The sequence below is a fragment of the Alligator sinensis genome, unplaced genomic scaffold, assembly GCF_000455745.1.
Source record: "Alligator sinensis unplaced genomic scaffold, ASM45574v1 scaffold895_3, whole genome shotgun sequence".
Lineage (NCBI taxonomy): Eukaryota > Metazoa > Chordata > Crocodylia > Alligatoridae > Alligator > Alligator sinensis.
This window is the reverse complement of record NW_005842210.1, coordinates 439,244-452,598: the sequence shown is the minus strand read 5'-3', so window position 1 is coordinate 452,598 and position 13,355 is coordinate 439,244. Positions and strand designations below refer to the sequence as shown.

The 13,355-nt window shown below is 40.6% G+C and overlaps 1 protein-coding gene across 4 annotated transcripts in view; it reads right to left on the bottom strand.

Moving 5' to 3' along the window:
• TAF2 (TATA-box binding protein associated factor 2) overlaps positions 1 to 13,355 on the bottom strand; it is a 90,455-nt gene that overhangs the window by 45,229 nt on the left and 31,871 nt on the right. For all 4 annotated transcript variants that reach the window (XR_003094810.1, XM_025207817.1, XM_025207815.1 and 1 more), the window contains 4 exons: positions 3,955 to 4,090; positions 2,705 to 2,859; positions 800 to 914; positions 537 to 646 (listed from right to left, as the gene is read on the bottom strand). Coding sequence is in view for 3 of the 4 variants with exons in the window: in XM_025207817.1 (XP_025063602.1) it covers positions 537 to 646; positions 800 to 914; positions 2,705 to 2,859; positions 3,955 to 4,090 (516 nt within the window). In the remaining variant the exon portion in view is untranslated. The remainder of the gene's footprint in view (positions 1 to 536; positions 647 to 799; positions 915 to 2,704; positions 2,860 to 3,954; positions 4,091 to 13,355) is intronic.

Below are 13,355 nucleotides of genomic sequence, written 5' to 3'. Positions count from 1 at the left end.
AAAAGTGTAATAACTGTTTGTGGCCTAGAACTTACTGGAACTATTCCTTCCTATGAGTCTAAAACATACATACATTTGCAGAGTTGGGCCCGAAGTGTGTGTTTTTGTTGTTGTTGTTTTTTAAGAATTGCTTTTGGACACAGAATTTGATTTCTTGCATATTAGCTTAAGTAACATGGTCTTGACACTGTTATGAACAAGGACAATTATAATTTTTTAATCTAACTGTCCTGATTTATTTGGTGTCTACAATATTCCTTCTTGGTGGTACTTCCCAGAGGCATTTCTTTGAGTTGTTTGTTAAAAATTAGATATTACTAAAATCTCCTCCGTTACACACACAATTTTCCAATTAGGCCATTACAAAATGTAAGAACTTTTGCAACTAGAGAGATAATCAAATTTACAAAAAAAACTTTGATTTCACATTTACCACCCCATACATTCATATAAAACACACACACACACACACACACACACACACACACACACACACACACAGAGTAAATATGTATTTCCCCATATCTATTTCTTACCTCCTGCTTTTGGAATGGCAGGGTATATCATGTTTGAGACTGTTCTCCTCTATCTGCAACGTGTGGTTGAAAGATCCATCTAGTTCTTGCACTGTTACTTTAAGAGGACCCTGAGGAAGGTGGAGACTCATTACACTATTCATTGCAGTGTAACAGGAATGAAGAGTTTCTAATATAAAGTGTAAACCTAATGTATATAAATGTTTGTGCAGAAATGCATGTATACAGTATATTATAAACAAAGTGTAAAAGAAGAGTCTTACCACATATTTCTGGGTCCCAGGAGACGTGTAGTCTTGCTTTATTTCCAATTCCAATACATTTCGTTTCCTATTAAATGCAAAACTGCCGTAAAATTTTACCACACTGCTCTGATCGCTAGCGAACTGTATAGGAATTTTAGGGCATCATATATAGTGGTTATAAGTAAACATTAAGGTTTACAGTAACACGTTACACAAAACTAATAGTCACCTATCAAAAGATTCCTGTAACAAGAAATTCAGAGAAAAGTATAGACGAGAATATTTGGGATTTCTCTAGTCACATGTTACAAAAAGCAGTATTGTAAGGGAATGTTCTCAGGAATATTTTTTAAAAATAGTGTGTTAAGTGATTACACATTATGTAAGATTTTAAAAAGCAGAACTGTTTCCAGAATATTTAATTCTGTGGAAATTTAGTTAATATTCTCCATCAACAAAGTTATAAAAATGTGTATTATTCCACATGATTCTACAAGTGACCTCACATCTCCTTGAGAAATAATGTCTCAGAGTGATAACTAATACCAGTAAGCATGTTTGTTCTGCTGTATGTTTCAGCTAAACAAATGCCAGAGGGAAAAGTGAAAAGAAAATTCAGTTTATTTCTAATGAAACTGCACACAACATCTATTTTATAGTCTTTTTTTCCCCATTTGGATCACTATTGGAGTGTTCGGACGTTTGAAACCTACAGCAGGATCAAAATGAGAAATGATTTCCATCAGTGTTTTAGTTTAGCAAGTTGACAGTTCTACCTAAACATTCTATGATAGTTTAACAGTTTTCATTTGTGGTACAAGTATTCACTATAGAAATCCAACCCTGAAATGCAGTACTCCAGTCTAGAAATAATATAGGTAAAAAATAGAGGGCAGGAAATAAAACATTTCATATCCTGAATCATAAATGGCAATTAAACTCTCTTTTAGTGATTTTAGACATCTATATTGTTCCTGCTTTGTTAATTATGGTACTCATGGTATAAAAAAAACTGTGTACTTTGTATTTGTCAAAGAATTACTAGGATTCTAGTGCAGACCAATATGAAAATTAGAATGAATGAATTAAATACTTCTTTAGTCGATTCCATATAAAAAATCTGATGGGTGTGTTTATACAACATATTTCTCAGTCTTGATATATTGTAAATTTTCAAGTGACTTAAATCCTCTTCTATTTTTATTTATTTATTGCTATTATACTGTCAACTAATCTGTTTTTTAACTGAGAGGTGTATACAAGTGTTACTTGTGGTAAAATAAACAAACAATATTACATCAATATAAATTGAGTTCTGTTTCCTCACTGAATTAAGAAAACTATTATGTTTTTGGGTACTTTAAATGAACATACCAACATAAGGTATTACTGTCACAAAGTTTATATTTGTAATATACTACCCCTACCAAACTATTAATTACTAACATGGTTTTAGCTACTTATCTGCTACTAAACATTACTTACTCTAGGCTGATTTACTGGAAATCACATTTGAAAATATACCAGACTATATAGCATTTTCCATGTCAGACTTGAGCATATTTCTGAGGGGAAGTGCCCCTTGGACCTCTGTAATGTAGTCTGACCTTTAATTCCACTAGAGTTCTCGTGCTCCTTTCATTTTTATCATTAGTGAAGTTACTCTGAAAAACACAGCAACCCCCTTCCAGTCTTGAAAAGGAACAATAACCCCAAACCGGAAAAAATATTGTGAGTCACTATGAAAGGAATCTGAATCAGCAGTTTTAGGCTATTTTTAATTTGAAAATTATCATTTTTTTGACTCTGCTTAGAACTTAATTATTTCACATCTTACTGCACATTTCTATAAAAGTGCCAATGAAAAGCTACATTTCTTATTCACTTTCCCAACAGAATCCCAAACTAGAATAAAAAGGATACACCCATTGCTTTATTAAAGGCTGGATGTCTTTGCCAGAGACATTAGAGATGGATTTCAAAAACCCAGATGTGGAAACCAACATTTGACTCCACATGTGTGACTGGAACTTCTGAGACGATGCAGTGCTAGCCAGACTCAACAGCTTGTTGAAAACCTAAAAAAGATAAAAGTTAGCATAGTTTGGAGCGAGAGAAGTTAATTTGCTATATTTTTAAGACAATTTGTCTTCAGTAAATTCTAATATGAATTAGATTATTCTATAACTCTCAGACACTGCCTTAATGTTCCTGTTAATCCCACAAAATGACTGAATAAAGAATGTACAACCACTGAAGACCAACTATTATTATTATTTTATTATACTACTTCAGATGCATCAAACATACTGTCCATGGCAAGGGGCAAGTGTGAGGGGCAGGGAGGAGCTGTTTGGCCTGTGCAGCTTTTTGTATCTTAGGACCACCCACCTTTGGGATTTGGCATACAGGGCTCATTACCGCATATGCCAGCCTCCTACAGTGGCACCGTTAATCCCTGGACCTACTTGAGCTGTTGTTTCAGTGTAGCTCTGAAACTCAGGAAACCAGAGAGTTAATGCCACTAGCCTCCCTACCTCCTCTGTAGCTGAAAAGGAGGTTCTCTAGCTATCTGGCAACAAAGGTTGGTGACAAGGTAAAGTAGCAGGGGGTAGGGTACAGGGCAGGGTGGAAATGAGCTACAGCAGCGTTAACTCTGCGTTCTGGAACTACACTGAAACCATGGCATTGGTAGCCACAGGGACACTGGGATTAATGCCACTTCCACCACCAGTGGGTCACTGGCCCATGGGACGCCCCCGATTTCCAGATTCAGTCTGCAGGGCCAAAGAAACTGACACCCCTGTATTATGTTTTAGGTCTCCATTCACGGGCAGGAAACACCATCTTATTGTACAGCAACAAAAATTATTTAGTAAGTTTCCATCATGAGTGGAAGTAACACACTAAAGACAATGGAATTCCAAAGCTGCCAGTGCGGGGACACTTTAAAAAGCAAAGCCCTTATTACCAGTTTTTTGAGAGAGAAATTATGAACCTGATTTGCATAATCCAGTTTACACGCGACCTAGACCTATATTATCTTGAAACTACCGAAATAAATCCCTATGGAACTCCATGATGATTTTTTTTTTTAAATATCACATGCAGAACAAAACTGCACTTTAAGACAGGCAATATATTTCATATAAGAATCACATTTAAACACTTACTTGTAGCATGAACTCCATGCTGATCCTGTTTTCTATCAGTCTCATAACAAGATGGGCTTTACACTGGAACATAGTGTAGTATTCCCAGGACAATGTGTGAGGGTGTTTTATAGAAAAATGTAGATGCGATGCAGGGCTGCAAAGTAAAATCAAAATAATATGAACTTCTGTTTGACCTTTTACAGCAAGATACTAATGATACTTATGTATTAATAATACAAACTGCAACATACAGAATATTCATATTGCTTCTGCTCCTTTAAACCAATGCATCATATAAGCTTACCATGAAAAGTAGGTATAGGCATATGCATATTATACACAGCACATGAATAAGGCATAACTGCATTTTTAGGAGCAACATTACAGACACAAAGGGCGTCTAGTGTTAATCTTAATGGGGACACCACAAAAAGGGGATCTGGCCCCTGAAAACTAAGAACTACCTGAAATTTTGGCTTATGTCTCCCCTAATGACCTTATGAAGAATGTCTTCAAATCAAAAGCTTAGCTAATTCTATTCCAACTATGCAGCTGGTCCAATAAAAGACATCACCCTAAGAAATCCTTGCTTCTTCCCATTTAAAAGTTATTGTGAATATTGTATATTTAAAATCAAATATTTATTTAGAAAGCAAAAAATTGTTCCATCAACCAGATCAAACATTTCTGTTGTCCTACTTGTAAATTCAGAGATTTTTTTTTTAATAAAAAACCCCCAAAATATCTATTCCTAGATGGCAAGAGTCAACATGCAGATTGTATTTTTAAATGTGCCATCTAAATAATGTTCCACTATTTTTGAACCAAATAATGCAGACACTTGCATGTTAGATACTGTTGCATGTAGATTTATGCGACTTAAAGAGAATCCAGAGTATCAACTGTACTGAAATAGTGGAGATCAAGAGGCACCCCCCTTTTTTTTTTTTTTTTTGCATACATTTGTTTTTAATTCAGAGGGGGGGGGAGTCAAATTTTTCAGTGTACTTTTTAGTTGGACATTTAATTAGTTATCCTACCACAGTGCTCATGCATTTGAACAAGAGAGAAGTTCTGATAAAAAACTGTATTGAACCATGTTTATATTTCATATTGTTTCACTATCTGTTCAATTAATGAAAGGCCATGAGATAACATCTACAAAAAGAGAAAGTTCTCATAAGTAATTCTGAATTGACCAGTATCTGATAGGTTTTATATTTTGGTCATAATAAAGTTTATTTGTCACTTTGCCCTCAGAAGAAAATTTGTGACAAATATTTTTCCGTCAGAAAAAGCTGATTTCAAACTGATTTTTCTTCATTGAAACATGGTTTCAACAAGGCATTCATTGGAAAACTGACTCAGACCAGAATGGAAACCAGAAAGAGAAAGGGACATCAAATCCCAGAACAGCCATTAGGCTAGTGGTCAGAGCAATCCAAATCCAACAAAGCCAGGACATTGGGTATTTGTGCCTCCCACATCCCAGATGAAAACCTGTCCTATTTCACAGATTTCGTAGACATTACGGCTGGAAGGGACCAGATCATCGGGTCCAGCCCCCTCCCAGAAGGGCAGGCAGTCAGCAGGGGTCAAATGATCCCAGCAAGACAGGCATTAAAGTATTTCTTAAAGGAATCCAGAGTAGGTGCCTGCACCACCTCTGGGGGGAGTTTATTCCAGGCCCTTGGGACTTGGACAGTAAAGACGTTTTTCCTTATGTCCAGCCTAAAACAATGTTCCAAGAGTTTGTGACCATTGGACCTTGTCTGTTCACCGTGGAATCCCATGGGAAGACTTTTTTCCCAGTTCACACCCCTTATATACTTATAGGCTGCCACCAAATCACCCCTGAGCCTACACTTTTCCAGACTGAAGAGTCCCATGTCTCTCAGTCTCTCCTCATAAGGCCTGCTCTCTTTTCCTGTAATCATTAGTGTGGCTTTCCTCTGGACCTTCTCGAGCTTCCCCACATACTTTCTGAATTGCAGAGCCCAGAACTGGACACAGTATTCCAGCTGTGGTCTCACGAAGGCCGAGTAAAGTGGAAGGATGACTTCCTGGGTCTTGTTTGAGATGCATCGGAAGATGTAGGCCAGAGTTTTGTTTGTGTTACCGGCTATGGCATTGCATTGGTGGCTCATATTCATCCTCTGGTCAATCATGACCCCCCAGTCTCTTTCAGACATGGCGCTAGCTAGCCTCTGGGTGGTGTGGTTTCTTTCTGCCAAGGAGGAGCACCTTGCATTTCTTGGCATTGAATGCCATCGGGTTTTCATCCACCCACCTTGTAAGCTTGTCAAGGTTGGCCTAGATTACCAGCCTATCCTCTAGGGTGACTGCACTTCCCCACAGTTTGGTGTCGTCAGCAAACTTAGCCAGTCCACTTGTAACACCTGAGTCTGGATCATTTATAAACACATTGAAGAGTAGAGGTCCGAGAATGGAGCCCTGGGGGACACCACTGGTTACAGTGCACCAAGCTGATTTAGTTCCATCAACTATCACTCTCTGGGTCCATCCATGGAGCCAGTTCCCCAACCATCGAACCATGAAATTGTCTAGGCCGCAATTCCCCAATATTTCCATGAGGTTATCATGGGACACCAGGTCAAAGGCTTGCTCAAAGTCCAAAAATATGATATCTACCTCTTCTCCTTTGTCTAGGTGATGCCTTACTTGGTCATAAAGGAAATCAGGTTAGTCTAACAAGATATACTGGCCACAAAGCAGTGTTGGACACCTCTCAGAATATTACCTTCTGTTAGGACATTGGTAATGGTTTCCTTGATGATTTCCACCCCAGCAAGATCTTTCCAGGGATTGAGGTCAAGCTAATTGGCCTGTAGATCCTTGGATCTTCCCTTCTCCCTTTCTTGAAGATAGGCACCACACTGGCCCTCTTCCAATCATCAGGCACCTCGCCTGAGTGCCACGAGTTCTCGAATATCCTCACCATAGGCTGTGCTATAATGTCAGCTAGTTCCTTTAGCACTCTTGGGAGCATTCCATCTGGGCCGTCTGATTTGTGGATGTCCAGCCTCTCAAGGTGTTCCATCACACCTGGTAATGGAAATGATGGGAGCAGATATGCCCTTCCCCTGGTGATCCTGCCTCTTGTCAGGCAGGGTGATCCCACTGGGCTGATGGAAAACCAACGCGAAGTAGTTGTTAAGGAGACTGGCTTTTTCCTGAGTGTCAGCTATCAACTGCCCCACTTGGTTTAATAAGGGTCCAATGTTACCCTTGTTCTTTTTCTGACTTCCCACATATTTGAAGGAGGACTTTTTATTGTCCTTGATTTGAGTAGCCAGTTTGAGCTTGGTTTTGGCCTTAGCTTTCCTAGTTTGCTCCCTACAGGTGTGGACTAGTGCCAAGTACTCCTCCTTAGTGGTGTTTCTAGTTTCCCATCCTTTATTAGCTTCTTTTTTTTTTTTTAGATGCAGGAGTTCCTTGAGTTCCCTATTGAGCCACAGGGGGTCATCCAGCCCTTTTGCTACTTTTTTTTGCAGGTTGGAATGGACTTCCCTTGTGCTTCAAGGATTGAACTGTTGAGGAGCAACCATTCATCATGGACATTCCTCCCTGCCAGATTGTGGTTTCTCAGGTCCTGAACAACTAGCCTCCTAAGCTTGTGAAGGTCAGCCTTCCTAAAGTCAACGACTTCTGTATTGCTGAATGACTTGCCTGCTTTGCAGTGAATAGAGAAAGTGATCAACTCGTTGTCACCATCTCCCAGCTTCCCTTCAATTCTCACGTCACTGACTAGATCAACCCCTTTGGCTACTACCAGGTACAGCAGCGCCTTTCCCCTTGTCAGTCCATAGACTTCTTGAGACAAATAAAGCTTGCCAATGTCTGTGAGGAAGCACTGCGACTGATTGGATTTGGCAGAGTGCTCTTCCCATGAGATGTCGGGGTAGTTAATGTCACCCATGACAACCATGCACTGACAGCATGCTGCCTCAGCCAATTCCCTGGCGAACCTGTGGTCAAGTTCTTGCTCTTGATTAGGAGGTCCGTAGTAGACTCTTACTGTTATATCCCCTTCACCACATTCCCCCTTATTCCTACCCAGAGGTTCTCAAGTCGCCCTCCTTGGTGGCCAATCTCTGCCTATAGGGACATGTATTGCTCTTTCATAGAGAGCTACGCTCCTACCCTTTGTTCTAACACAATCTCTCCTGTACAGGGTATAAGCCATCTATACCTGTTGTCCAGTCATAGGTGGAATCCCACCAGGTCTCTGTTATCCCTGTGAAATCATAATCATTTAGGAGTAGAGCCAGCTTCTCCTGTTTGTTGCCCAGGCTCCTGGCATTTGTGTAAAGGCAAGTGAGCTTGTCATCAGAGGCCCTAGGTGTTCCTGCACTCCTGGAAGAGCCCTGTCCCTGGGGTGGGGTAGGAGTTTGTTTCCTTGTACAGCCTGACCTAATGGTTTGGTGGCTGATGCTTGGTGGGCTTGCACCAGTGATTATCTGTCCATCCCCCAGCAAAAGTATTTTAGTGCCAGTATATTAGTTATACTGGCATGGGTTGCCACCCCCACCCTCTCTACTTTTAGGAGGGAGGAAATCAAAACGTCTCGTTTAATTCAAGATCAAAAACAAATGCTGAAAACTTGATATTTTTCAGGGAATATTATTCTTGCTCTCTAGATAGCCTAAATGGGGAGGCAGACCTTATACCAAATGTTAAATGGGCTTCATCTGGATGAGCTTTAAATCAACATTTCCCTATCAAGATTTCAAAGCACAAGCTATCTAACCTATAGCCCAGGTCCAAATTATAAAATTTCCTGTAACAATGTGGTATCCAAGAAAAATAAGAGCATTTGGCTGCTTTTTGATTAGCCAAAAGGAAAGTAGAGATGATTCATTTATAAATCTTAATGTATTAAGATTTTGCTGATGGTTCATTGTTACGCATCTGGTATTTTTGTACTAAGAATTTTCCCATTACTTTCATGGAGGTTTTCGACTTAATTTTCCATGAATGGTGAAACAGTATCTGAAAGACATCTTACCCAGATGAAACCATATCAGCTCTCTCAAAACGGGTCTTCTGTGCTTACACTGGAAGGAAAGGGGTGTCACATATCACCAGTCTCTGTGATATGGGAAATGCTACATTTAAGTTGTATTACACCAATAAAGACCTTATTTCCGATTTGTCCAAAGAGTGAAGGGAAGAACGGATTCATAAACTGTAAGAAGCAGGAGCAAGGCCAAGAAATCTTGCCTTTTTGTTTAACAGCCATGTGATGGGGAATTACCTTACAGAATCTCTGAGACTGATCAGGCTGGGGAGAGAAATTCAAAAGCCAACCAGTCTTTCCCACCACTCTCTCCCTGCGACAAAAAAAAAAAAAGGCTTCTAATCAGGGGCACTTTGTTGGTTGATCACCACACTCTGAGTTCTAGATCTTTTTCTGAAGCTCAGTTGTAAGAGCTGAGGAGTTTGTTATCTTCCCCACAGCATTTTTCCATTACTTATGTTGTCACAGTCTTATTACCCAAGAGATGACTTAGCCTTTTATTCTGTTTATTTTAAGGTGTGAACATATGGCTGTGTGCCTGCACATGTATTAGAGAAACCTTAAAATATATATTGTGAATGTAGCAAAGAAATGCTCCAAAGATTTAAGCAGTACTAAATACCGTCACAAAGAGACTCATTAAAGTGTGTTTCGTTAAGTGAAAGTCTTGAGATATTTGAGCCTGTGATCTGTTATTTCTGGTAGTTAACAGCTGTTGAACTTCTGCTTATAAAGAGTGCTCTGTTAAAATTTGTATTAAAATAACTCTAGGGAAGAAAAGATTGATGACAAAATTAACAGAAATCTAAGGTGGAAACTAGAATCAGTTGTGAGTCAGACATTTATATAACAACTTAGTCTTGCTATCAGACTTGTAATCAACTTCAAGTTAGAGATATGATTTGACGTTGAAAAAAAAATACTTACATGAGACGTATTATATTTATAGAATTTATAGAGACCGACTGGGATGGGTACTAATTTGATGATTTAACCACAATCTAATATTGAGATAAACTAGTCAACATTTATTTTTGACTTAATATTTATACCTTTGCTTTCTTAATTTTAATTTAGACTAAGTGTTTCTATAATATTTATAAAATTGGTAACAAGTTGCATTTACTTAAATTAGTTTTATTTAATTATATGTACACACAAAAGTAACTAGTCAAACTATTTTCCCCTAACAAATCTACCATGCTCTCCATCCACTAATTTGGAGGTTGTCAACCAGGGGTATGCATACCCGTAGGGGTGCTTAGAAAGGTCATAGGGTATAAGTGCAGGCGGGCAGGGACAGAGCGTGCCCCAGGGTATGGCGGCATCTCCCCCAACACGTTCCCACACTTTGTCTCTTACCCAGGGGAGGGCAAGGGGCACACCGGGTGCCGCCGGCCCCACACAGCACATTGCAGTTCCTCCCTGCCCCCAACCCCAGCTTGCTCTCCTGACTGGCCATGGGCTGCCACCCTCAGCCAATAGCCAATGCCGAGGAGGTGCCGTGGCTACCCCCTTCCTGCAGAGCCATGAAGGTCTCAATGGCAGGGAGGGGTAACTGTGTGTCTGTGCCTGCTCCCAGGAGCAGCGCCAAGGAGGGGAGGAAGAGCAGTGACAGCCCTCTGCAGGCCACACAGGCACTGGCCGGCCTGCTGGGGGGTGGGGGCATTCAATAGGGCTGCGTGAAATTTCGCTGGCTGTTTCGATTCAACACTGTTGACTCATTTCGAGCTTAAAACAGTGAAACTGAATCAAAACGAAGGGCTTCAAAACAGTCTCAAAACAAAATGATGCTAGTGGAAATGTTTTGAAAGGGGCTGCCACAGGGCTGCAGGCAGCCGGTCACAGCACAGGGGAAGGGAACTGAGCCCGGGCTCAATTCCCCTCCCAAGCACTGCAATCAGGCTGGGGAAAGGAACTGAGCCCCATCGCTCAGCTCCCCTCCCCTCCTACGATCAGGCAGGGGATGTCCTGGGCTGACTTCCCCCTGCCAGCCCGATCTAGCGCAGGGGATAGGAAGTCAGCCCAGTGCGATGTTCAGGCTGGGGAAATGAACTTAGCCCAGCTGGGCCAAGTTCATTTCCCCAGCGCAGTGGTCGGGCAAAACTTTGAAACAGCATCAGAACAGCTGTTTTGACTCTAAATGAAATTTGAAACAAAACGCTGTTCCATCCAAACCTCGAAACTTAAGTCGAAACATTTCGCATGGCCCTAGTGTTCAACATCGCCATCACTGCTACGCACCATTTTGCCATGGCTGGCTGCACATGCAGCTCCGCAGACTGCTGATGCGCAGCATATGATTGACCAGGCGCAAGACCCGTCAGCAACCCACAGAGCTGCACACGCGATCGGCTGGGGGAAAGTGGGGCGCAGCCCCCCCTTGGCTCTCCTGCGATGCACGCAATGGTGGGAGCCTCCCCCCGTCCATGCCCCTGGCTTGGGCTCTGCTCACCCCTGCCTCACTCCCTCCTGCACTGTGGGGGGTCTCAATTTGGCCCCCCCAGCCCTTTCCCTCTCCCCCCCCGCCCCCCCAACACATTTACCTGCTGGGGGGAGGTGTGTGTGTGTACAAGTGTGCATGTGTGCGTGTGTGTCTGTCCCCTGGCTGTCCAGCAGCAGCAAGCACATGGCGTCACATGGCTCTTGGGGCAAGGGCAACGGGGTGCAGAGTCCAGCCTGCAGCAGCAGCTGCCTCTGCCCCATACAGAGATCGGGGGGAGGGGGGGGGGCACATGCCCCCTGGGATTCTACTGGGTTGCACGCAGCAGCGGGAGTTGCCCCCGCCCCCCAATGCCCCTGGATGAGCCAGTCTTGTGGAGGCCTCGATCTGCCCCTGCACCTCTTAAAAAATAAAAAAATAAAGGGGTACATGAGCTGAAACTTTGAGGTAGAAGGTGTACACTTGTTAAAAAAGGTTGAAAACCCTTGCATTAATTGGTAGCTGTAAGACTGTTATCTCAATTTTTTCTTCTTAATTGTCTCAAGAAACTACATGAATGAATACGCTTATATTTTATGCTGTATAGTGTAGGCAAGTACTATATGGATGGTTCAAGAGACCAAAGTTTGTAGGATGTGAGAGAATAAGGTATGAACAATTCACGAGGTACACCGTTACCTTTAGAAATTTACACATACACGGCAGTTTCTTTTTTCCCCCAAGATACAGAAATTCCTGGGAATTTGTGGCTAGCTGTGCTTTTGTTTCACTGTCTGAATTAGAAGAATTTGTGAAAAGCACTTTTTTGGAAAACAAATGTGTGCCTTTGAAAAGTAATGATTGAAGACAAACTTGTATCTTGGCCAAATTTTAAATGGTTGTAAAAGAGGAGATCCATACTAAACCTGAGCTTTCTGCACACTATTATTAACAATAGCTCAGCAAGTGTTACATATTCAATATTTGTAACCATAAACATGACTGAATTACTTTCTCAAAGGGAACTCAAACATGAACATCTAATTAGCCATTTCCAGCTTCCCACATGCACAATTTTTCATAAAATTACTTCACTGAACAGTCAAAGAGAAAAACTTTTCTGCCTGCTTTTTCTGATTTAATACAGGTTTTTTCCAAAAATCATATCACATACGATTTAATTTTACATAAACAGAGTTGTATTCAACACTTTTAATTTAGCATTGTATTATTAGAGATTAAATTTCTTATTTATGTTTTGGCATATAAAATCTGGTTGGCTTTTTGAAGTAAAGTATAAGAGATCTTCAATACTGATTTAATTTATTCATAAGGTGAAAAGACCCAGCACTTCTATGAAGACCTTCATCTTATATAGTAACATTTAAAAAAAATAAGTTGTATTTGAATTTGGAGGCATCCACTTAAATCACAAGATCAAAAGAAAGGTGTTAACTGGGTCTGCAGTTATGCAAAGACACTTGTTAAGAAGCTTCCTCACAATAAAAATAGAAATCAAACCCAATCAAAATTGCAAAAAGCATTCTTTCAGTCACTTTCAAACAGCTGCAAGACAAGCAAAACTTTGTGGACACAGTCTTCATTATAAAAATATACTGTTCCCAACAAATATGATGCACTTCCATGGTTAGCAATTGAAAAGATAATCTATATCCAAGGAAACACTGCAACAGATGTGAAAATAAGCAACATAAGCATAAAGAATCAAAATTGCAAAAAGCATTCTTTCAGTCACTTTCAAACAGCTGCAAGACAAGCAAAACTTTGTGGACACAGTCTTCATTATAAAAATATACTGTTCCCAACAAATATGATGCACTTCCATGGTTAGCAATTGAAAAGATAATCTATATCCAAGGAAACACTGCAACAGATGTGAAAATAAGCAACATAAGCATAAAGACACACACATTCTTATATAGGATGATTAACCAA